Source organism: Oncorhynchus keta, chromosome 3 (genome assembly GCF_023373465.1).
Source record: "Oncorhynchus keta strain PuntledgeMale-10-30-2019 chromosome 3, Oket_V2, whole genome shotgun sequence".
Classification (NCBI taxonomy): Eukaryota; Metazoa; Chordata; class Actinopteri; order Salmoniformes; family Salmonidae; genus Oncorhynchus; species Oncorhynchus keta.
The window spans coordinates 26,581,666-26,607,106 of NC_068423.1; the positions used below are offsets into that span (position 1 = coordinate 26,581,666).

The 25,441-nt window shown below is 52.8% G+C and overlaps 1 protein-coding gene across 1 annotated transcript in view; it reads right to left on the bottom strand.

Moving 5' to 3' along the window:
- Positions 1-25,441, bottom strand: part of mcu (mitochondrial calcium uniporter) — a 159,809-nt gene that overhangs the window by 16,460 nt on the left and 117,908 nt on the right. The window contains exons 3-8 of the mRNA XM_052494758.1: positions 23,300-23,363; positions 16,090-16,260; positions 8,466-8,570; positions 7,995-8,155; positions 5,858-6,061; positions 5,178-5,294 (exon numbers count right to left, since the gene is read on the bottom strand). Of these exons, the coding sequence (XP_052350718.1) occupies positions 5,178-5,294; positions 5,858-6,061; positions 7,995-8,155; positions 8,466-8,570; positions 16,090-16,260; positions 23,300-23,363 (822 nt within the window). The remainder of the gene's footprint in view (positions 1-5,177; positions 5,295-5,857; positions 6,062-7,994; positions 8,156-8,465; positions 8,571-16,089; positions 16,261-23,299; positions 23,364-25,441) is intronic.

The window sequence follows — 25,441 nt, forward strand, 5'->3', positions numbered from 1 at the left end:
GGTTAGTGTTGGGGTTAGTGTCGGGGTTGGTGTCGGCGTCGGGTTGGTGTTAATGTCGGGGTTGATGTCGCGGGGGTTGGTGTTAATGTCGGGGTTGGTGTCAGCGGGGTTGGGGTCAGCGTCGGGTTGGTGTCAGCGTCGGGTTGGTGTCGCGTCCGGGGTTGGTGTCGGCGTCGGGGTTGGTGTCGGCGTCAGCGTCGGGGTTGGTGTCGGCGTCGGGGTTGGTGTTGGTGTCGGGGTTGGTGTTGGTGTCGGGGTTGGTGTTAATGTCGGGGTTGGTGTCAGCGTCGGGGTTGGTGTCGGCGTCGGGGTTGGTGTCGGCGTCGGGGTTGGTGTCGGGGTTGGTGTCCGTGTCGGGGTTGGTGTCAGCGTCGGGGTTGGTGTCGGGGTTGGTGTCGGGGTTGGTGTCAGCGTCGGGGTTGGTGTCAGCGCCGGGGTTGGTGTCGGCGTCGGGGTTGGTGTCGGGGTTGGTGTCGGGCGTCGGGGTTGGTGTCAGCGTCGGGGTTGGTGTCCGTGTCGGGGTTGGTGTCAGCGTCGGGGTTGGTGTCAGCGTCGGGGTTGGTGTTGGGGTTGGTGTTAATGTCGGGGTTGGTGTCAGCGTCGGGGTTGGTGTCGGGGTTGGTGTTAATGTCGGGGTTGGTGTCAGCGTCGGGGTTGGTGTCAGTGTCGGGGTTGGTGTCAGCGTCGGGGTTGGTGTCAGCGTCGGGGTTGGGGTCAGCGTCGGGTTGGTGTCAGCGTCGGGGTTGGGGTCGGCGTCGGGGTTGGTGTCGCGTCGGGTTGGTGTCGCGTCGGGGTTGGTGTCGCGTCGGGGTTGGTGTCGGGGTTGGTGTTAATGTCGGGGTTGGTGTCAGCGTCGGGGTTGGTGTCAGCGTCGGGGTTGGTGTCAGTGTCGGGGTTGGTGTCAGCGTCGGGTTGGTGTCAGCGTCGGGTTGGGGTCAGCGTCGGGTTGGTGTCAGCGTCGGGGTTGGTGTCGGCGTCGGGGTTGGTGTCGGCGTCGGTGTCAGCGTCGGGGTTGGGGTCAGCGTCGGGGTTGGTGTCGCGTCGGGTTGGTGTCAGCGTCGGGGTTGGTGTCCGTGTCGGGGTTGGTGTCAGCGTCGGGGTTGGTGTCCGTGTCGGGGTTGGTGTCAGCGTCGGGGTTGGTGTCAGCGTCGGGGTTGGTGTCGGGGTTGGTGTTAATGTCGGGGTTGGTGTCAGCGTCGGGGTTGGTGTCAGTGTCGGGGTTGGTGTCAGCGTCGGGGTTGGTGTCGCGTCGGGGTTGGTGTCGGCGTCGGGTTGGTGTCGGCGTCGGGGTTGGTGTCGGCGTCGGGGTTGGTGTCGCGTCGGGGTTGGTGTCAGCGTCGGGGTTGGGGTCAGCGTCGGGGTTGGTGTCAGCGTCGGGTTGGGGTTAGTGTCGGGGTTGGGGTTAATGTCGGGGTTGGGGTTAGTGTCGGGTCGGGGTTAATGTCGGGGTTAGTGTCGGGTTAGTGTCGAGGTTAGTGTCGGGGTTAGTGTCGAGGTTAGTGTCGGGGTCGGGGTTAATGTCGGGGTTGGGGTTAGTGTCGGGGTTAATGTCGGGGTTGGGTTTAGTGTCGGGGTTAGTGTCGGGTCGGGTTAATGTCGGGGTTGGGGTTAGTGTCGGGTTAATGTCGGGGTTGAGGTTAATGTCGGGGTTGGGGTTAATGTCGGGGTTGGGGTTAGTGTCGGGTCGGGTTAGTGTCGGGGTTGGTATTAGTGTCGGGATGGTATTAGTGTCGGGGTTGGTATTAGTGTCGGGTCGGGTTAGTGTCGAGGTCGGGGTTAGTGTCGGGGTTGGTATTAGTGTCGGGTCGGGGTTAGTGTCGGGTCGGGGTTAGTGTCGGGGTTGGGGTTGGGTTTAATGTCGGGGTTAGTGTTGGGGTCGGGTTAATGTCGGGGTTGGGGTTAGTGTCGGGGTTAATGTCGGGGTTGGGGTTAGTGTCGGGTTAATGTCGGGTTGGGGTTAATGTCGGGTCGGGGTTAATGTCGGGGTTGGGGTTAGTGTCGGGGTTGGGGTTAGTGTCGGGGTTGGGGTTAGTGTCGGGGTTGGTATTAGTGTCGGGGATGGTATTAGTGTCGGGGGATGGTATTAGTGTCGGGGTCGGGGTTAGTGTCGAGGTCGGGTTAGTGTCGGGTCGGGGTTGGGGTTAGTGTCGGGGTTGGTATTAGTGTCGGGTCGGGGTTAGTGTCGGGGATGGGGTTAGTGTCGGGGTTAGTGTCGGGATGGTATTAGTGTCGGGGTTAGTATTAGTGTCGGGGTTGGGGTTAGTGTCGGGTCGGGTTAGTGTCGGAATGGGGTTATGTCGGGTTAGTGTTGGGGTTAGTGTTGGGGTTGGTGTCGGGTTGGTGTTAATGTCGGGGTTGATGTCGGCGTCGGGGTTGGTGTTAATGTCGGGGTTGATGTCAGGCGGGGTTGGGGTGCGTCGGGAGTTAATGTCGGCGTCGGGGTTGGTGTCGGCGTCGGGAGTTGGTGTCGGCGTCAGCGTCGGGGGAGGTGTCGGCGTCGGGTTGGTGTCGGGGTTGGTGTTGGTGTCGGGTTGGTGTTAATGTCGGGGTTGGTGTCAGCGTCGGGGTTGGTGTCGCGTCGGGGTTGGTGTCGGCATCGGGGTTGGTGTCGGCGTCGGGGTTGGTGTCGGCATCGGGGTTGGTGTCGGCGTCGGGGTTGGTGTCGGGGTTGGTGTCAGCGTCGGGGTTGGTGTTAGTGTCGGGGTTGGTGTCAGCGTCGGGGTTGGTGTCAGCGTCGGGGTTGGTGTCGGCGTCGGGGTTGGTGTCGGCGTCGGGGTTGGTGTCGGCGTCGGGGTTGGTGTCGGCGTCGGGGTTGGTGTCGGCGTCGGGTTGGTGTCGGCGTCGGGGTTGGTGTCAAGGCGTCGGGTTGGTGTCAGCGTCGGGGTTGGTGTCCGTGTCGGGTTGGTGTCAGCGTCGGGGTTGGTGTTGGTGTTAATGTCGGGGTTGGTGTCAGCGTCGGGGTTGGTGTCAGCGTCGGGGTTGGTGTCGGGGTTGGTGTTAATGTCGGGGTTGGTGTCAGCGTCGGGGTTGGTGTCAGCGTCGGGGTTGGTGTCGGCGTCGGGGTTGGTGTCGGCGTCGGGGTTGGTGTCAGCGTCGGGGTTGGTGTCGGCGTCGGGGTTGGTGTCGGCGTCGGGGTTGGTGTCGGGGTTGGTGTTAGTGTCGGGGTTGGTGTCAGCGTCGGGGTTGGTGTCGGCGTCGGGGTTGGTGTCGGCGTCGGGGTTGGTGTCGGCGTCGGGGTTGGTGTCGGGGTTGGTGTCAGCGTCGGGGTTGGTGTTAGTGTCGGGGTTGGTGTCAGCGTCGGGGTTGGTGTCAGCGTCGGGGTTGGTGTCAGCGTCGGGGTTGGTGTCAGCGTCGGGGTTGGTGTCGGCATCGGGGTTGGTGTCGCGTCGGGGTTGGTGTCAGCGTCGGGGTTGGTGTTAATGTCGGGGTTGGTGTCAGCGTCGGGGTTGGTGTCAGCGTCGGGGTTGGTGTCGGCGTGGGGTTGGTGTCGCGTCGGGGTTGGTGTCGGCATCGGGGTTGGTGTCGCGTCGGGGTTGGTGTCGGGGTTGGTGTCAGCGTCGGGGTTGGTGTTAATGTCGGGGTTGGTGTCAGCGTCGGGGTTGGTGTCGGCGTCGGGGTTGGTGTCAGCGTCGGGGTTGGTGTCCGTGTCGGGGTTGGTGTCAGCGTCGGGGTTGGTGTTGGTGTCAGCGTCGGGGTTGGTGTCGGCGTCGGGGTTGGTGTCGGCGTCGGGGTTGGTGTCGGCGTCGGGGTTGGTGTCGGCGTCGGGGTTGGTGTCGCGTCGGGGTTGGGGTCGCGTCGGGGTTGGTGTCGCGTCGGGGTTGGTGTCAGCGGGGTTGGGGTCGGCGTCGGGGTTGGTGTCGGCGTCGGGGTTGGTGTCAGCGTCGGGGTTGGTGTCCGTGTCGGGGTTGGTGTCAGCGTCGGGGTTGGTGTTGGTGTTAATGTCGGGGTTGGTGTCAGCGTCGGGGTTGGTGTCAGGGTCGGGGTTGGTGTCGGGGTTGGTGTTAATGTCGGGGTTGGTGTCAGCGTCGGGGTTGGTGTCAGCGTCGGGGTTGGTGTCAGCGTCGGGGTTGGTGTCAGCGTCGGGGTTGGTGTCAGCGTCGGGGTTGGGGTCAGCGTCGGGGTTGGTGTCAGCGTCGGGGTTGGTGTCAGCGTCGGGGTTGGTGTCGCGTCGGGGTTGGTGTCGGGGTTGGTGTCGGCGTCGGGGTTGGTGTCAGCGTCGGGGTTGGGGTCAGCGTCGGGGTTGGTGTCAGCGTCGGGGTTGGTGTCGGCGTCGGGGTTGGTGTCGGCGTCGGGGTTGGTGTCGGCGTCGGGGTTGGTGTCGGCGTCGGGGTTGGTGTCGGTGTCGGGGTTGGTGTTAACGTCGGGGTTGGTGTCGGCGTCGGGGTTGGTGTCGGCGTCGGGGTTGGTGTCGGCGTCGGGGTTGGTGTCGGCGTCGGGGTTGGTGTCGGCGTCGGGGGGTTGGTGTCGGGGTTGGTGTCAGCGTCGGGGTTGGTGTTAGTGTCGGGGTTGGTGTCAGCGTCGGGGTTGGTGTCAGCGTCGGGGTTGGTGTCGGCGTCGGGGTTGGTGTCGGCGTCGGGGTTGGTGTCGGCGCGTCGGGGTTGGTGTCGGCATCGGGGTTGGTGTCGGCGTCGGGGTTGGTGTCGGGGTTGGTGTCAGCGTCGGGGTTGGTGTTAATGTCGGGGTTGGTGTCAGCGTCGGGGTTGGTGTCAGCGTCGGGGTTGGTGTCAGCGTCGGGGTTGGTGTCGGGCGGCCGGGGTTGGTGTCGGCGTCGGGGTTGGTGTCGGCGTCGGGGTTGGTGTCGGGGTTGGTGTCAGCGTCGGGGTTGGTGTTAATGTCGGGGTTGGTGTCAGCGTCGGGGTTGGTGTCGGCGTCGGGGTTGGTGTCAGCGTCGGGTTGGTGTCCGTGTCGGGTTGGTGTCAGCGTCGGGGTTGGTGTTGGGGTTGGTGTTAATGTCGGGGTTGGTGTCAGCGTCGGGTTGGTGTCAGCGTCGGGGTTGGTGTCAGTGTCGGGGTTGGGGTTAGTGTCGGGGTTGGTGTCAGCGTCGGGGTTGGTGTCAGTGTCGGGGTTGGTGTCGGAGTTGGTGTTAGTGTCGGGGTCGTGGTTGGTGTCGGGTTGGTGTCGGGTTCAGTGTCGGGGTTAGTGTTTGAGTTGGTGTCCGTGTCGGGGTTAATGCCTACCTCAGCGATAGAGTCCTTCAGCTCGTTGTACTTGTAGATGTCAAAGCGTTGTCTCTTCACCCCCTTGTGGAAGAACAGCAGGTACTGTCTGTCCCTGGCATCTGGGTAGATGTACTCCTACAGGACGGGGGATATTCTGTCACAATAACACAACACACAAATACACCTACTCCAGAATGCTACAACTTCTACTGAGGAATATACTGTATACATACTGTAGCCCAACAGGAAAAGGAGGACACATCCGTGAATGAACCAAACGCGAACAAACCAAACGCGACTGAATCAAACGCGAATGAACCAAACGCGAATGAACCAAACGCGACCGAATCAAACGCGAATGAGCCAAACGCGAATTAACCAAGCGCTAATTAACCAAACGCTAATTAACCAAACGCGAATGAATCAAACGCGAATGAATCAAACGCGACTGAACCAAAGGCGAATGAGCCAAACGCGAATGAACCAAACGCGAATGAACCAAACGCGAATGAACCAAACGCGAATGAACTTGCTCCAAAAACGCTACTCGAATACACAAAGACTAGTGCTTAGTCTCAACACACAAACACAGTCTGGCCCTGTAAAAGGCTTGGATTTGCTGTGTGCTATAGAGGTTGTGTGTGTGTGTGTGTGTGTGTGTGTGTGTGTGTGTGTGTGTGTGTGTGTGTGTGTGTTACCTGGCGTGTGAGTACGTAGTAGGAGTACATAGCCATGGCGGTAGCGTAGGTAATGAAGTAGGTGACAGGCTCCATGATGTCCCAGGAGTACTCCCACCAGGTGAGACGCGCCAGGATCCCAAACTGTGTTGCCATGTAGGCCATGCCCCCCCACAGCACCCAGGTGGTACGACGCTCAGCCTTACGACTCAGCTCCTCCCTCACCTGGGCAAACAGCCAATCAGAGACAGCCATCAGTCATAAAAAGGAACACCAACTCAGTTGTTAGAGCATAGTGCTTGCAACACCAGGAAAGCGGGTTTGATTCCCGGGACCACACATTCGTAAAACGTGTGAATGAAGGACATTTCCCCCCCGTGTCAAATCGCCAATTGGTAAACCCATCCATTATGGAATTAATTGACACAAACAAACATTACAATAATTCACTATGGTAATTAATGATAATTCTTCTTCTGGTGTTCTCTGCATTGCGCATCGCATAAAGAGTAAAAACAATTCAGTTGCGTTGGATAAAAGCATCAGCTAAGAGATATATATATAACTCACTCACTACCGTCACACATCCTATCACTCACTACCGTCACACATCTTATCACTCACTACCGTCACACATCTCATCACTCACTACCATCACTCACTACCGTCACACATCTTATCACTCACTACCGTCACACATCTCATCACTCACTACCGTCACACATCTTATCACTCACTACCGTCACACATCTCATCACTCACTACCGTCACTCATCTTATCACTCACTACCGTCACACATCTTATCACTCACTACCGTCACACATCTTATCACTCACTACCGTCACACATCTTATCACTCACTACCGTCACACATCCTATCACTCACTACCGTCACACATCTCATCACTCACTACCGTCACACATCTCATCACTCACTACCGTCACACATCTTATCACTCACTACCGTCACATCTTATCACTCACTACCGTCACACATCCTATCACTCACTACCGTCACTCATCTTATCACTCACTACCGTCACACATCTTATCACTCACTACCGTCACACATCCTATCACTCACTACCGTCACACATCTTATCACTCACTACCGTCACACATCTTATCACTCACTACCGTCACACATCTTATCACTCACTACCGTCACACATCTTATCACTCACTACCGTCACACATCTTATCACTCACTACCGTCACACATCCTATCACTCACTACCGTCACACATCTCATCACTCACTACCGTCACACATCTTATCACTCACTAGTCACACATCTTATCACTCACTACCGTCACTCATCTTATCACTCACTACCGTCACTCATCTTATCATCACTCACTACCATCACACATCTTATCACTCACTACCATCACACATCTTATCACTCACTACCATCCATTTATTTGTGAATGAACTCAACAAATGTGCTGGCTTGTGTCCATCCTTCCATTGGGAGTAAACTGCTGAATACAGTTGTATTGAGCCTTTACTACCCCCCCCCCCTAAACATTAACCATGCAGTTCTCTAGTTCTCTATCCCCCCCCTAAACATTAACCATGCAGTTCTCTATCCCCCTAAACATTAACCATGCAGTTCTCTACCCCCCTAAACATGAACCATGCAGTTCTCTACCCCCCTAAACATTAACTATGCAGTTCTCTATCCCCCCCTAAACATTAACTATGCAGTTCTCTATCCCCCCTAAACATTAACTATGCAGTTCTCTACCCCCCTAAACATTAACCATGCAGCTCTCTACCCCCCCTAAACATTAACCATGCAGTTCTCTACCCCCCTAAACATTAACCATGCAGTTCTTTATCCCCCTAAACATTAACCATGCAGTTCTCTACCCCCCTAAAACATTAACCATGCAGTTCTCTACCCCCCTAAACATTAACCATGCAGTTCTCTACCCCCCTAAACATTAACCATGCAGTTCTCTAGTTCTCTACCCCCCCCCTAAACATTAACCATGCAGTTCTCTACCCCCCTAAACATTAACCATGCGGTGAATAGAATTCTAAACACAGTAATTCATGTCCATCAGAAGACAGAAAAAAAGTGATATTTACAAATGTACTTAATGCCAATAAGTGACTGTGTGTGTTCGTGTATGTGTGTGTGTCCCGTACCTTCTCTAGAGGACGTAGCTGTGAGTTGAGGTCCTCTAGTCTGACCACCAGTTCCTTCTCTTTACTAAGCTGATGCTCTTCTATACGCATGGTGGTGTAGAGCTGCTGAACCAGGAACTTAACGTCGTTCAGACGCTCTGCCTCGTCATTGGCTAGGAGATCTACAGACACACACAGAGGGTTAGAAGGTAGAAACAGACAGGCAGACAGGCTCTGCCTCCTCATTGGCTAGGAGATCTACAGACACACACAGAGGGTTAGAAGGTAGAAACAGACAGGCAGACAGGCTCTGCCTCCTCATTGGCTAGGAGATCTACAGACACACACAGAGGGTTAGAAGGTAGAGACAGACAGACAGACAGACAGACAGACAGACAGACAGACAGACAGACAAATGCCTACTTTCACCTCTTAAAAGTATGAAGTACAAAATAAATGTGTTTTCATCTCCTGACCCCTGGTGAATCTCACCTCTCCGTGGCGGTCGAACCAGGTGCGTAACATCGTTGATGACCAGGTTGAAGTCATCCAACAGCAGGATGTCTATCCCTGTAGAAGAGGCTACCCTCGCCCCATCTGGAGGGAGGGGAGAGGGAGAGGGGAGACAGGGAGGGAGAGGGGAGAGAGGGAGGGGGAGAGAGGGAGGGAGGGAGGGAGGGGAGAGAGGGAGAGGGGAGAGGGGGAGGGGAGGGAGAGAGAGGGGAGAGGGGGAGGGAGGGGAGAGGGAGAGGGGAGACAGGGAGGGGGAGGGAGAGGGGAGAGGGGGAGGGAGAGAGAGGGGAGACAGGGAGAGGGGGAGACGGGGAGGGAGGGAGAGGGGAGACGGGGAGGGAGGGAGAGGGGAGACGGGGAGGGAGGGAGAGGGGAGACGGGGAGGGAGGGAGAGGGGAGAGAGGGAGGGGGAGAGAGGGAGGGGAGGGAGGGAGAGGGAGAGGGGAGAGGGGAGGGAGACAGGGAGAGGGGGAGAGGGAGAGAGGGGAGACGGGGGACAGGGAGAGGGGGAGAGGGAGAGAGGGGAGACGGGGAGGGGAGAGAGGGAGGGAGAGGGGAGATGGGGAGGGGAGGGAGGGAGAGGGGAGAGGGAGGGAGAGGAGAGGGAGAGGGGAGGGAGGGGAGGGAGAAAAGAGGGAGAATGGAAAGAGACAAAGAGAGAGGGAGAGAGACAGAAACAAAGGGATATCAGTCATGAGACCACACACACTCTGCTACTTGAAACACACTTCACATCCTCATCATTTCATGCCAGTAACATTTAGCCTATTTCTCTGGCTTGTCTCCCATCTGGCACCCTATTCCCTACATAGTGCACTACGTTTAACCAGGGACAATAGGGCTCTGGTCAGAGGTTGTGCATTATAAGGGTTGAAATAGGGAGCTGTGTGAATGTAGAATAGGCCTCTGAGACCAGCCCCGAGTCCTTCTAATGGAGATTGTGTCTGTGTCCCAAATTGATTCCTATTCCCTAGGCAGTGCACTACTTTTGATCAGACATCTATCGGTAGTAGTGCACTAATTAGGGAAAAGGGTGCCATTTGGGAGACAGGTCGGATATCACAGCCTCAGAGTGAAGACATCTGCACCACTTGTGAGAGAGGATAATGAGCACCGCCGGTAAAAGAGACAGGCTTCGTCCTGAACGGTACCCTATTCCATATAGAGTGCACTACTCCTGACCACTAAATAGGGAATAGGGTGCCGTTTGGGAAGCACTTAAATAATAATGAGCATCGGACTGAATGGGTATTGTGGCAATATGCCTGAGTACTGATTGTACAGCGCGGGTAACTATTGTCTGCATAAGGGATAGGCAACTTTGATGGGGGGCCTTGATTAATACTGATAGAACAGAGTGGTTAACTAGTGTCTACAACAACCAGGATTAGTACTGGTAGAACAGAGTGGTTAACTAGTGTCTACAACAACCAGGATTACTACTGATAGCGTGGTTAACTGGTGTCTACAACAACCAGGATTAATACTGAAGAACAGAGTGGTTAACTAGTGTCTACAACAACCAGGATTACTACTGATAGCGTGGTTAACTAGTGTCTACAACAACCAGGATTAATACTGAAGAACAGAGTGGTTAACTAGTGTCTACAACAACCAGGATTACTACTGATAGCGTGGTTAACTAGTGTCTAAACAACCAGGATTAATACTGAAGAACAGAGTGGTTAACTAGTGTCTACAACAACCAGGATTACTACTGATAGCGTGGTTAACTAGTGTCTACAACAACCAGGATTAATACTGAAGAACAGAGTGGTTAACTAGTGTCTACAACAACCAGGATTACTACTGATAGCGTGGTTAACTAGTGTCTACAACAACCAGGATTACTACTGATAGCGTGGTTAACTGGTGTCTACAACAACCAGGATTAATACTGAAGAACAGAGTGGTTAACTGGTGTCTACAACAACCAGGATTAATACTGAAGAACAGAGTGGTTAACTAGTGTCTACAACAACCAGGATTACTACTGATAGCGTGGTTAACTAGTGTCTACAACAACCAGGATTACTACTGATAGCGTGGTTAACTGGTGTCTACAACAACCAGGATTAATACTGAAGAACAGAGTGGTTAACTAGTGTCTACAACAACCAGGATTACTACTGATAGCGTGGTTAACTGGTGTCTACAACAACCAGGATTAATACTGAAGAACAGAGTGGTTAACTAGTGTCTACAACAACCAGGATTACTACTGATAGCGTGGTTAACTAGTGTCTACAACAACCAGGATTAATACTGTAGAACAGAGTGGTTAACTAGTGTCTACAACAACCAGGATTACTACTGATAGCGTGGTTAACTGGTGTCTACAACAACCAGGATTAATACTGAAGAACAGAGTGGTTAACTAGTGTCTACAACAACCAGGATTACTACTGATAGCGTGGTTAACTAGTGTCTACAACAACCAGGATTAATACTGAAGAACAGAGTGGTTAACTAGTGTCTACAACAACCAGGATTACTACTGATAGCGTGGTTAACTAGTGTCTACAACAACCAGGATTACTACTGATAGCGTGGTTAACTGGTGTCTACAACAACCAGGATTAATACTGAAGAACAGAGTGGTTAACTAGTGTCTACAACAACCAGGATTAATACTGAAGAACAGAGTGGTTAACTAGTGTCTACAACAACCAGGATTACTACTGATAGCGTGGTTAACTAGTGTCTACAACAACCAGGATTACTACTGATAGCGTGGTTAACTGGTGTCTACAACAACCAGGATTAATACTGAAGAACAGAGTGGTTAACTAGTGTCTACAACAACCAGGATTACTACTGATAGCGTGGTTAACTAGTGTCTACAACAACCAGGATTAATACTGATAGAACAGAGTGGTTAACTAGTGTCTACAACAACCAGGATTAGTACTGGTAGAACAGAGTGGTTAACTAGTGTCTACAACAACCAGGATTAGTACTGGTAGAACAGAGTGGTTAACTAGTGTCTACAACAACCAGGATTAGTACTGGTAGAACAGAGTGGTTAACTAGTGTCTACAACAACCAGGATTAGTACTGGTAGAACAGAGTGGTTAACTAGTGTCTACAACAACCAGGATTACTACTGATAGCGTGGTTAACTGGTGTCTACAACAACCAGGATTAATACTGAAGAACAGAGTGGTTAACTAGTGTCTACAACAACCAGGATTAATACTGAAGAACAGAGTGGTTAACTAGTGTCTACAACAACCAGGATTAATACTGATAGAGTGGTTAACTAGTGTCTACAACAACCAGGATTAATACTGAAGAACAGAGTGGTTAACTAGTGTCTACAACAACCAGGATTAATACTGAAGAACAGAGTGGTTAACTAGTGTCTACAACAACCAGGATTACTACTGATAGAGTGGTTAACTAGTGTCTACAACAACCAGGATTACTACTGGTAGAACAGAGTGGTTAACTAGTGTCTACAACAACCAGGATTAATACTGATAGAACAGAGTGGTTAACTAGTGTCTACAACAACCAGGATTAGTACTGGTAGAACAGAGTGGTTAACTAGTGTCTACAACAACCAGGATTAATACTGGTAGAGTGGTTAACTAGTGTCTACAACAACCAGGATTAATACTGATAGAACAGAGTGGTTAACTAGTGTCTACAACAACCAGGATTAGTACTGGTAGAACAGAGTGGTTAACTAGTGTCTACAACAACCAGGATTAGTACTGGTAGAACAGAGTGGTTAACTAGTGTCTACAACAACCAGGATTAATACTGATAGCGTGGTTAACTGGTGTCTACAACAACCAGGATTACTACTGATAGAACAGAGTGGTTAACTAGTGTCTACAACAACCAGGATTAATACTGGTAGAACAGAGTGGTTAACTAGTGTCTACAACAACCAGGATTACTACTGATAGCGTGGTTAACTAGTGTCTACAACAACCAGGATTAATACTGGTAGAACAGAGTGGTTAACTAGTGTCTACAACAACCAGGATTAATACTGATAGAGTGGTTAACTAGTGTCTATAACAACCAGGATTAATACTGGTAGAACAGAGTGGTTAACTAGTGTCTACAACAACCAGGATTAATACTGAAGAACAGAGTGGTTAACTAGTGTCTACAACAACCAGGATTACTACTGGTAGAACAGAGTGGTTAACCAGTATTACTTAACTAATTTAAGGCACAGCATTTTTAAAAATTGTACCTTTATTTAACCAGGCAAGTCAGTTAAGAACAAATTCTTATTTATAATGACGGCCTAGGAACAGTGGGTTAACTGCCTGTTCAGGGGCAGAACGACAGATTTGTGCCTTGTCAGCGCAGGGGTTTGAACTTGCAACCTTCTGGTTACTAGTCCAATGCTCTAACCACTAGGCAAATTATTATTTATAATGACGGCCTACATGCTCTTCATGGTTGTGGTATAGCTGTGTGGTTGTGTGTGTTTATTTTATTTCACCTTTATTTAACCAGGTAGGCTAGTTGAGAACACCTTTATTTAACCAGGTAGGCTAGTTGAGAACACCTTTATTTAACCAGGTAGGCTAGTTGAGAACACCTTTATTTAACCAGGTAGGCTAGTTGAGAACACCTTTATTTAACCAGGTAGGCTAGTTGAGAACACCTTTATTTAACCAGGTAGGCTAGTTGAGAACACCTTTATTTAACCAGGTAGGCTAGTTGAGAACACCTTTATTTAACCAGGTAGGCTAGTTGAGAACACCTTTATTTAACCAGGTAGGCTAGTTGAGAACACCTTTATTTAACCAGGTAGGCTAGTTGAGAACACCTTTATTTAACCAGGTAGGCTAGTTGAGAACACCTTTATTTAACCAGGTAGGCCAGTTGAGAACACCTTTATTTAACCAGGTAGGCTAGTTGAGAACACCTTTATTTAACCAGGTAGGCTAGTTGAGAACACCTTTATTTAACCAGGTAGGCTAGTTGAGAACACATTTATTTAACCAGGTAGGCTAGTTGAGAACACCTTTATTTAACCAGGTAGGCTAGTTGAGAACACCTTTATTTAACCAGGTAGGCCAGTTGAGAACACCTTTATTTAACCAGGTAGGCCAGTTGAGAACACATTTATTTAACCAGGTAGGCTAGTTGAGAACACCTTTATTTAACCAGGTAGGCTAGTTGAGAACACATTTATTTAACCAGGTAGGCCAGTTGAGAACACCTTTATTTAACCAGGTAGGCTAGTTGAGAACACCTTTATTTAACCAGGTAGGCTAGTTGAGAACACCTTTATTTAACCAGGTAGGCTAGTTGAGAACACCTTTATTTAACCAGGTAGGCTAGTTGAGAACACCTTTATTTAACCAGGTAGGCAAGTTGAGAACACCTTTATTTAACCAGGTAGGCTAGTTGAGAACACCTTTATTTAACCAGGTAGGCTAGTTGAGAACACCTTTATTTAACCAGGTAGGCTAGTTGAGAACACCTTTATTTAACCAGGTAGGCCAGTTGAGAACAAGTTCTCATTTACAACTGCGACCTGGCCAAGATAAAGTAAAGCAGTGCGACACAAACAACAGCACAGAGTTACACATGGAATAAACAAACATACAATCAATAATACAATAGAAAAAGTCTATATACAGTGAGTGCAAATGAGGTAAGATAAGTGAGGTAGGGCAATAAATAGGCCATGGTGGCGAAGTAATTACAATATAGCAATTAAACACTGGAATGGTAGATGTGCAGAAGATGAATGTGCAAGTAGAGATACTGGGGTGCAAAGGAGCAAAATAAATCAAATAAATAACAATATGGGGATGAGGTAGTTGGATGGGCTGTTTACAGATGGGCTATGTACAGATACAGTGATCTGTGAGCTGCTCTGACAGCTGGTCCTTAAAGTTATTGAGGGAGATACGAGTATCCAGCTTCAATGATTTCGTTCCAGTCATTGGCAGCAGAGAACTGGAAGGAAAGGCGGCCAAAGAGGAATTGGCTTTGGGGGTGACCAGAGAGATATACATGCTGGAGTGCGTGCTACAGGTGGGTGCTGCTATGGTGACCAGCGAGCTGAGATATGGCGGGGCTTTACCTAGCAGAGACTTATAGATGACATGGAGCCAGTGGATTTGGCGACGAGTATGAAGCGAGGGCCAGCCGACAGGAGTGTACAGGTCACAGTGGTGGGTAGTATATGGGGCTTTGGTGACAAAACGGATGGCACTGTGATAGAATGCATCCAGTTTGGTGAGTAGATAGTTGGAGGTTATTTTCTAAATGACATCTCCGAAGTCAAGGATCGGCAGGATAGTCAGTTTTACGAGGGTATGTTTGGCAGCATGAGTGAAGGATGCTTTGTTGCGAAATAGGAAGCTGATTCTAGATTTAATTTTGGATTGGAGATGCTTAATATGAGTCTGGAAGGAGAGTTTACAGTCTAGCCAGACACCTAGGTATTTGTAGTTGTCCACGTATTCTAAGTCAGAGCCGTCCAGAGGAGTGATGCTAGTCTGGCAGGCAGGTGCTGGTAGCGATCGGTTGAAAAGCATGCATTTAGTTTTACTTGTATTTAAGAGCAGTTAGAGGCCACGGAAGGAGAGTTGTATGGCATTGAAGCTCGTCTGGAGGTTAGTTAACACAGTGTCCAAAGAAGGGCCAGAAGTATACAGAATGGTGTCGTCTGCGTAGAGGTGGATCAGAGACTCACCAGCAGCAAGAGCAACATCATTGATGTATAGAGACTGTCAGAGGTCCGGACAACAGGCCCTCCGATAAGACACACTGAACTCTGTCTGAGAAGTAGTTGGTGAACCAGGCGAGGCAAACTTTTGAGAAACCAAGGCTGTTGAGTTTGCCGATAGAATGTGGTGATTGACAGAGTTGGAAGCCTTGGCCAGGTAGATGAAGACGGCTGCACAGTACTGTCGATTATCGATGGCGGTTATGATATCGTTTAGGACCTTGAGCGTGGTGGCTGAGGTGCACCCGTGACCAGCTCGGAAACTAGATTGCATCATGGAGAAGGTACGGTGCGATTCGAAATGGTCGGTGATCTATTTGTTAACTTGGCTTTTGAAGACCTTAGAAAGGCAGGGCAGGATAGATACACCTGTTGTCTATTCCATTTGCACAACAGCATGTGAAATGTATTGTCAATCAGTGTTGCTTCCTAAGTGGACAGTTTGATTTCACTGAAGTGTGATTGACTTGGAGTTACATTGTGTTGTTTAAGTGTTCCCTTTATTTTTTTGAGCAGTGTGTGTGTGCGTGTATATATGAGTGTGTGTGTGTGTGTGTATATATGTGTGTGTGTGTGTGTGTGTGTGTGTGTATATATGTGTGTGTGTGTGTGTGTGTATATATGAGTGTGTGTGTGTGCGTGTATATATGTGTGTGTGTGTGTGTGTGTGTGTGTGTGTGTGTGTGTGTGTGTGTGTGTGTGTGTGTGTGTGTGTGTGTGTGTGTGTGTGTGTGTGTGTGTGTGTATATATGTGTGTGTGTGTGTGTGTGCGTGTATATATGTGTGTGTGTGTGTGCGTGTATATATGTGTGTGTGTGTGTGTGTGTGTGTGCGCGTGTATATATGTGTGTGTGTGTGTGCGTGTATATATGTGTGTGTGTGTGTTACCTGTAGAGTAGATGGCCACTCGGTCGATGCCCCTGTCCTCTGTCTGCAGCTGTGTGAGGAACACCCCAACACAGTCACTGAGTGGCTTCAGAGTGAACTGGCACCGCTCTCGCCGGGACGGCAAACTGACCGAGATCACCGGCAGTCCATTCTGGTACACCACCGTCACCTCTGGAGGGGGGCAGGAGACAACAACATGATTTCATACACATACCATGTCTCTCTCTCTAGGGTGTGTGTGTGTGTGTGTGGCTGCCTGTCTCTCTCTAGGGTGTGTGTGTGTGTGGCTGCCTGTCTCTCTCTAGGGTGTGTGTGTGTGTGTGTGTGGCTGCCTGTCTCTCTCTAGGGTGTGTGTGTGTGTGGCTGCCTGTCTCTCTCTAGGGTGTGTGTGTGTGTGGCTGCCTGTCTCTCTCTAGGGTGTGTGTGTGTGTGGCTGCCTGTCTCTCTCTAGGGTGTGTGTGTGTGGCTGCCTGTCTCTCTCTAGGGTGTGTGTGGCTTGCCTGTCTCTCTCTCTCTAGTGTGTGTGGCTGCCTGTCTCTCTCTAGGGTGTGTGTGGCTTGCCTGTCTCTCTCTCTCTAGTGTGTGTGGCTGCCTGTCTCTCTCTAGGGTGTGTGTGTGTGTGGCTGCCTGTCTCTCTCTAGGGTGTGTATGTGTGGCTGCCTGTCTCTCTCTAGGGTGTGTGTGGCTTGCCTGTCTCTCTCTCTCTAGTGTGTGTGGCTGCCTGTCTCTCTCTAGGGTGTGTGTGGCTTGCCTGTCTCTCTCTCTCTAGTGTGTGTGGCTGCCTGTCTCTCTCTAGGGTGTGTGTGGCTGCCTGTCTCTCTCTAGGGTGTGTATGTGTGGCTGCCTGTCTCTCTCTAGGGTGTGTGTGGCTTGCCTGTCTCTCTCTCTCTAGTGTGTGTGGCTGCCTGTCTCTCTCTAGGGTGTGTGTGGCTTGCCTGTCTCTCTCTCTCTAGTGTGTGTGGCTGCCTGTCTCTCTCTCTAGTGTGTGTGGCTTGCCTGTCTCTCTCTCATGAGGGTGTGTGTGTGTGTGGCTGCCTGTGTCTCTCTCATGAGTGTGTGTGTGTGTGGCTGCCTGTGCCTCCTCATGAGGGTGTGTGTGTGTGTGTGTGTGTGTGTGTGTGTGTGTGTGTGTGTGTGTGTGTGTGTGTGTGTGTGTGTGTGTGTGTGTGTGTGTGTGTGGCTGCCTGTGTCTCCTCTCATGAGGGTGTGTGTGTGTGTGGTTGCCTGTGTCTCCTCTCATGAGGGTGTGTGTGTGTGTGGTTGCCTGTGCCTCCTCTCATGAGTGTGTGTGTGTGTGGTTGCCTGTGTCTCCTCTCATGAGGGTGTGTGTGTGTGTGTGTGTGTGGCTGCCTGTGCCTCCTCTCACGCTATTAAAACCCACTTCAGCACGAACACTCAGAGCCCTGACTGCAATGCCTCTCTCACTCTCCATAACCTTTCAGTTCTCCTCAGAACAGATGCCAGTTTCTCCTTCAAAATTAATGACTGCTGGCTGTGGCTGAGAGAGAGAGGGAGAGAGAGAGAGAGAGACTGCTGGCTGTGGCTGAGAGAGAGAGAGAGAGACTGCTGGCTGTGGCTGAGAGAGAGAGAGAGAGAGAGAGAGAGAGAGAGAGAGAGAGAGAGAGAGAGAGACTGCTGGCTGTGGCTGAGAGAGAGAGAGAGAGAGAGAGAGAGAGAGAGAGAGAGAGAGAGAGAGAGAGAGAGAGACTGCTGGCTGTGGCTGTGGCTGAGAGAGAGAGAGAGAGAGAGAGAGAGACTGCTGGCTGTGGCTGAGAGAGAGAGAGAGAGAGAGAGAGAGAGAGAGAGAGAGAGAGAGAGAGAGAGAGAGAGAGAGAGAGAGAGAGAGAGAGAGAGAGAGAGAGAGAGAGAGAGAGAGAGAGAGAGAGAGAGAGAGAGAGAGAGAGAGAGAGAGAGAGAGAGAGAGAGAGATACTGCTGGCTGTGGCTGAGAGAGAGAGACTGCTGGCTGTGGCTGAGAGAGAGACTGCTGGCTGTGGCTGAGAGAGAGAGAGAGAGAGAGAGAGAGAGAGAGAGAGAGAGAGAGACTGCTGAGCTGTTCGCTACAAACTAACGTCCCACCAAGTTTTCGGCAGGCTAATCAACTCCCGGTTTCTCTCCAGTGATGGGCCAAGGCCATCTTTGTCTCTCCAGAGCTGAGGAGAAACTGTTTCTGGGTCCAGGGCTGACAGGGGAATTAAGGACTCCGTCTACTGTTCCAAAACAACACCACAGACTGCTGGTGCTGAGTAGTACTGACAAGCTAATCTGACAGGGGAATCCCAGGCATCTACTGTACAGAGCTCACATCAGGCCAAAACTCCTATCTCTGACGAGTAGTATTGCCAAACTATATAAAGCAGAATGCAGACTCTCTGGGTCTGACAGGGGAAGCCCCTACTCCTCTATACCTCTCTGGGTCTGACAGGGGAAGCCCCTACCCCATCTCTACCTCTCTCTGGGTCTGACAGGGGAAGCCCCTACTCCTCCCTACCTCTCTGGGTCTGACAGGGGAAGCCCCTACCCCTCTCTACCTCTCTGGATCTGTCAGGGGAAGCCCCTACCACCTCACTGAATCTGACAGGGGAAACCCCTACCCCCTCTCTACCTCTCTGGGTCTGTCAGGGGAAGCCCCTACCCCCTCTCTACCTCACTGAATCTGGCAGGGGAAGCCCCTACCCCTCTCTACCTCTCTGGATCTGTCAGGGGAAGCCCCTACCCCCTCTCTACCTCACTGAATCTGGCAGGGGAAGCCCCTACTCCTCTATACCTCTCTGGGTCTAACAGGGGAAGCCCCTACCCCATCTTTACCTCTCTGAATCTGTCAGGGGAAGCCCCTACCCCCTCTCTACCTCACTGAATCTGTCAGGGCAAGCCCCTACCCCCTCTCTACCTCACTGAATCTGACAGGGCAAGCCCCTACCCCCTCTCTAACTCTCTGGATCTGACAGGGGAAGCCCCTACCCCTCTCTACCTCTCTGGATCTGTCAGGGGAAGCCCCTACCACCTCACTGAATCTGACAGGGGAAGCCCCTACCCCCTCTCTACCTCTCTGGGTCTGTCAGGGGAAGCCCCTACCCCCTCTCTACCTCACTGAATCTGTCAGGGGAAGCCCCTACCCCTCTCTACCTCTCTGGATCTGTCAGGGGAAGCCCCTACCCCCTCTCTACCTCACTGAATCTGGCAGGGGAAGCCCCTACCCCCTCTCTACCTCACTGAATCTGTCAGGGGAAGCCCCTACCCCCTCTCTACCTCACTGAATCTGGCAGGGGAAGCCCCTACCCCCTCTCTACCTCACTGAATCTGTCAGGGGAAGCCCCTACCCCCTCTCTACCTCTCTGGGTCTGACAGGGGAAGCCCATACCCCTCTCTAGATCTGTCAGGGGAAGCCCCTACCCCATCTCTACCTCACTGAATCTGTCAGGGGAAGCCCCTACCCCTCTCTACCTCTCTGGGTGTAACAGGGGAAGCCCCTACCCCCTCTCTACCTCTCTGGGTCTGTCAGGGGAAGCACCTACCCCTCTCTACCTCTCTGGGTCTGACAGGGAAGCCCCTACCCCATCTCTACCTCTCTGGGTCTGACAGGGGAAGCCCCTACCCCATCTCTACCTCTCTGGGTCTGACAGGGGAAGCCCCTACTCCTCTCTACCTCTCTGGGTCTGACAGGGGAAGCCCCTACCCCCTCACTACCTCTCTGGGTGTAACAGGGGAAGCCCCTACCCCCTCTCTACCTCTCTGGGTCTGTCAGGGGAAGCCCCTACCCCCTCTCTACCTCACTGAATCTGTCAGGGGAAGCCCCTACCCCCTCTCTACCTCACTGAATCTGTCAGGGCAAGCCCCTACCCCCTCTCTACCTCACTGAATCTGACAGGGGAAGCCCCTACCCCATCTCTACCTCTCTGGGTCTAACAGGGGAAGCCCCTACTCCTCTATACCTCTCTGGGTCTAACAGGGGAAGCCCCTACCCCATCTCTACCTCTCTGGGTCTGACAGGGGAAGCCCCTACCCCATCTCTACCTCTCTGGGTCTAACAGGGGAAGCCCCTACCCCATCTCTACCTATCTGGGTCTGACAGGGGAAGCCCCTACCCCATCTCTACCTCTCTGGGTCTAACAGGGGAAGCCCCTACCCCATCTCTACCTCTCTGGGTCTGACAGGGGAAGCCCCTACCCCATCTCTACCTCTCTGGGTCTAACAGGGGAAGCCCCTACTCCTCTATACCTCTCTCTGGGTCTAACAGGGGAAGCCCCTACTCCTCTATACCTCTCTGGGTCTGACAGGGGAAGCCCCTACCCCATCTCTACCTCTCTGGGTCTAACAGGGGAAGCCCCTACTCCTCTATACCTCTCTGGGTCTGACAGGGGAAGCCCCTACTCCTCTATACCTCTCTGGGTCTAACAGGGGAAGCCCCTACCCCATCTCTACCTCTCTGGGTCTAACAGGGGAAGCCTCTACTCCTCTATACCTCTCTGGGTCTAACAGGGGAAGCCCCTACCCCATCTCTACCTCTCTGGGTCTAACAGGGGAAGCCCCTACCCCATCTCTATCCCTCTGGGTCTGACAGGGGAAGCCCCTACCCAATCTCTACCTCTCTGGGTCTAACAGGGGAAGCCCCTACCCCATCTCTACCTCTCTGGGTCTGACAGGGGAAGCCCCTACCCCATCTCTACCTCTCTGGGTCTGACAGGGGAAGCCCCTACTCCTCTATACCTCTCTGGGTCTGACAGGGGAAGCCCCTACTCCTCTATACCTCTCTGGGTCTAACAGGGGAAGCCCCTACTCCTCTATACCTCTCTGGGTCTAACAGGGGAAGCCCCTACTCCTCTCTACCTCTCTGGGTCTAACAGGGGAAGCCCCTACCCCATCTCTACCTCTCTGGGTCTGACAGGGGAAGCCCCTACCCCATCTCTACCTCTCTGGGTCTGACAGGGGAAGCCCCTACTCCTCTCTACCTCTCTGGGTCTGACAGGGGAAGCCCCTACCCCTCTGGGTCTAACAGGGGAAGCCCCTACCCCATCTCTACCTCTCTGGGTCTGACAGGGGAAGCCCCTACTCCTCTATACCTCTCTGGGTCTGACAGGGGAAGCCCCTACTCCTCTCTACCTCTCTGGGTCTGACAGGGGAAGCCCCTACCCCCTCACTACCTCTCTGGGTGTAACAGGGGAAGCCCCTACCCCCTCTCTACCTCTCTGGGTCTGTCAGGGGAAGCCCCTACCCCCTCTCTACCTCTCTGGGTCTGACAGGGGAAGCCCCTACCCCCTCTCTACCTCACTGAATCTGTCAGGGGAAGCCCCTACCCCCTCTCTACCTCACTGAATCTGTCAGGGCAAGCCCCTACCCCCTCTCTACCTCACTGAATCTGACAGGGCAAGCCCCTACCCCCTCTCTAACTCTCTGGATCTGACAGGGGAAGCCCCTACCCCTCTCTACCTCTCTGGATCTGTCAGGGGAAGCCCCTACCACCTCACTGAATCTGACAGGGGAAGCCCCTACCCCCTCTCTACCTCTCTGGGTCTGTCAGGGGAAGCCCCTACCCCCTCTCTACCTCACTGAATCTGTCAGGGGAAGCCCTACCCCTCTCTACCTCTCTGGATCTGTCAGGGGAAGCCCCTACCCCCTCTCTACCTCACTGAATCTGGCAGGGGAAGCCCCTACCCCCTCTCTACCTCACTGAATCTGTCAGGGGAAGCCCCTACCCCCTCTCTACCTCACTGAATCTGGCAGGGGAAGCCCCTACCCCCTCTCTACCTCACTGAATCTGTCAGGGGAAGCCCCTACCCCCTCTCTACCTCTCTGGGTCTGACAGGGGAAGCCCATACCCCTCTCTAGATCTGTCAGGGGAAGCCCCTACCCCATCTCTACCTCACTGAATCTGTCAGGGGAAGCCCCTACCCCCTCTCTACCTCTCTGGATCTGACAGGGGAAGCACATACACCTCTCTAGATCTGTCAGGGGAAGCCCCTACCCCATCTCTACCTCTCTGGGTCTGACAGGGGAAGCCCTACCCCATCTCTACCTCTCTGGATCTGACAGGGGAAGCCCCTACCCCTCTCTACCTCTCTGGATCTGACAGGGGAAGCCCCTACCCCCTCTCTACCTCTCTGGATCTGTCAGGGGAAGCCCCTACCCCCTCTCTACCTCTCTGGATCTGTCAGGGGAAGCCCCTACCCCTCTCTACCTCTCTGGGTCTGACAGGGGAAGCCCATACCCCCTCTCTACCTCACTGAATATGTCAGGGGAAGCCCCTACCTCCTCTCTACCTCACTAGATCTGACAGGGGAAGCCCCTACCCCCTCTCTACCTCTCTGGGTCTGACAGGGAAAGCCCTACCCCATCTCTACCTCTCTGGGTCTGACAGGGGAAGCCCCTACCCCCTCTCTACCTCACTGAATCTGTCAGGGGAAGCCCCTACCCCCTCTCTACCTCACTGAATCTGACAGGGGAAGCCCCTACCCCCTCTCTACCTCACTGAATCTGACAGGGGAAGCCCCTACCCCCTCTCTACCTCACTGAATCTGTCAGGGGAAGCCCTACCCCCTCTCTACCTCACTGAATCTGTCAGGGGAAGCCCCTACCCCCTCTCTACCTCTCTGGGTCTGACAGGGAAAGCCCTACCCCATCTCTACCTCTCTGGGTCTGACAGGGGAAGCCCCTACCCCCTCTCTACCTCTCTGGATCTGACAGGGGAAGCCCCTACCCCCTCTCTACCTCACTGAATCTGTCAGGGGAAGCCCCTACCCCCTCTCTACCTCACTGAATCTGTCAGGGGAAGCCCCTACCCCCTCTCAACCTCTCTGGGTCTGACAGGGGAAGCCCCTACCCCCTCTCTACCTCACTGAATCTGTCAGGGGAAGCCCCTACCCCCTCTCTACCTCACTGAATCTGTCAGGGGAAGCCCCTACCCCCTCTCTACCTCACTGAATCTGTCAGGGGAAGCCCCTACCCCCTCTCTGCCTCTCTAGATCTGACAGGGGAAGCCCCTACCCCCTCTCTACCTCACTGAATCTGTCAAGGGAAGCCCCTACCCCCTCTCTACCTCTCTGGATCTGACAGGGGAAGCCCCTACCTCCTCTCTACCTTTGACTTGAGTCCTGAGCACCATCTCAAAGTCAGCTGTTCCACAACAATCTGTTGCTGACTGAAAAACCTGTGACTCAGCACCAAACCACATTACCCAGAATGCCTCCGCGACAGAGTGCTGTATAAACACTCACCTTCTGGAGCGGTGGAGGAACTCAGTAGTCTCTGGCCCTGCCATGAGGGGGCACCCCTCCATCCCTAGAGAGAGAGACAGAGAGAGAGAGGGAGAGAGAGAGACAGAGAGACAGAGAGAGAGAGAGAGAGAGAGACAGAGAGAGAGAGAGAGGAGAGAGAGACAGAGAGAGAGAGAGAGAGAGAGAGAGAGACAGAGACAGAGAGAGAGAGAGAGAGAGAGAGAGAGAGAGAGAGAGCAAGAGAGAGAGCAAGAGAGACAGAGAGAGAGACAGAGAGAGAGACAGAGAGAGAGACAGAGAGAGAGACAGAGAGAGAGAGAGAGAGAGAGAGAGAGAGAGAGAGAGAGAGAGAGAGAGAGAGAGAGAGAGAGAGAGAGAGAGAGAGAGAGAGAGAGACAGAGAGAGAGACAGAGAGAGAGAGAGAGAGAGAGAGAGAGAGAGAGAGAGAGAGAGAGAGAGAGAGCAAGAGAGAGAGAGAGAGAGAGCAAGAGAGAGAGCAAGAGAGACAGAGAGAGAGACAGAGAGAGACAGAGAGAGACAGAGAGAGAGAGAGAGAGAGAGAGAGAGAGAGAGAGAGAGAGAGAGACAGAGAGACAGAGAGACAGAGAGACAGAGAGACAGAGAGACAGAGAGACAGAGAGACAGAGAGACAGAGACAGACAGACAGACAGACAGAGAGAGAGAGAGAGAGAGACAGAGAGAGAGCAAGAGAGACAGAGAGAGAGAGAGACAGAGAGAGAGACAGAGAGAGAGAGAGAGAGAGAGAGAGAGAGAGAGAGAGAGAGAGAGAGAGAGAGAGAGACAGACAGACAGAGAGAGAGAGACAGAGAGAGAGAGAGAGAGAGAGAAAGGGAGAGAAAAAGAGAAAGAAAAGTATTATATTGTCTGTTTGAAATCAACTTTACAAATACCAATTTAGCCTATTCATTTAAACAGACAAATCAGTTCGTACACAATGTGCTGTCTAAATAACGTTTGATTTGAATTAAAAAAGGACAGACAGTATATATTGTTTACAGGAACATTATTTTACGTGTGTGTGTGTGTGTGAGATGAGCAACTGAATGCATTCTGACTGTCAGAGTAATGGGAGAGTTTTACACAGTAGAAACAGGTTACAACACACACAGCTGTCTGAGCAGGGAGGGAAGAGGTGCTAGGACCCCTCCCCCTCCCTCCCTCCTTCCCCTCCCCTCCCTCCTTACGATAGTTAGTTCCTATTTGGTCTCCACATGAGTTGAATTAGTTTAGGGACAACACAAGACAGTATGTCACTGTTGCCCTGAGCAGAGAGGAAGCCTTTTAAAGGCAGACACAGCCTGTCAGAATTACTCACACAGAGAGAAAATTAAAGGAGAGGGAGAGGAGAGTGGGAGGAGGGGGAGGAGAGGGAGAGTGGGAGGAAAGGGGGAGGAGAGGGGGAGGAGAGGGAGAGTGGGAGGAGAGTGGGATGAGAGTGGGAGGAGAGTGAGAGGAGATGGGAAAGAGGGGGAGGAGAGGGGAAAGAGAGGGAGAGGAGATGGGAAAGAGGGGGAGGAGAGGGGAAAGAGAGGGAGAGGAGAGGGTGAGGAGAGGGGAGGAGAGGGGGAGGAGAGGGGGAGGAGAGTGGGAGGGGAGGGGGAGGAGAGTGGGAGGAGAGGGGGAGGAGAAGGGGAGAAGGGGAGGAGAGTGGGAGGAGAAGGGGAGGAGAGTGGGAGGAGAGTGGGAGGAGAGTGCACGAGGATGAGAAACAGGGAGTCAGGGTACGTCTCCGTCAGGGTGTCAGGGTGCGTCTCTCCTTCAGGGTGTCGGGGTACGTCTCTCCTTCAGGGTGTCGGGGTACGTCTCTCCATCAGGGTGTCTGGGTACGTCTCTCCATCAGGGTGTCGGGGTGCGTCTCTCCGTCAGGGTGTCGGGGTACGTCTCTCCATCAGGGTGTCGGGGTGCGTCTCTCCGTCAGGGTGTCGGGGTACGTCTCTCCATCAGGGTGTCTCTCCATCAGGGTGTCAGGGTACGTCTCTCCATCAGGGTGTCTCTCTGTCAGGGTACGTCTCTCCATCAGGGTGTCTCTCTCTCAGGGTGTCTCTCTGTCAGGGTACGTCTCTCCTTCAGGGTGTCTCTCTGTCAGGGTACGTCTCTCCTTCAGGGTGTCTCTCTGTCAGG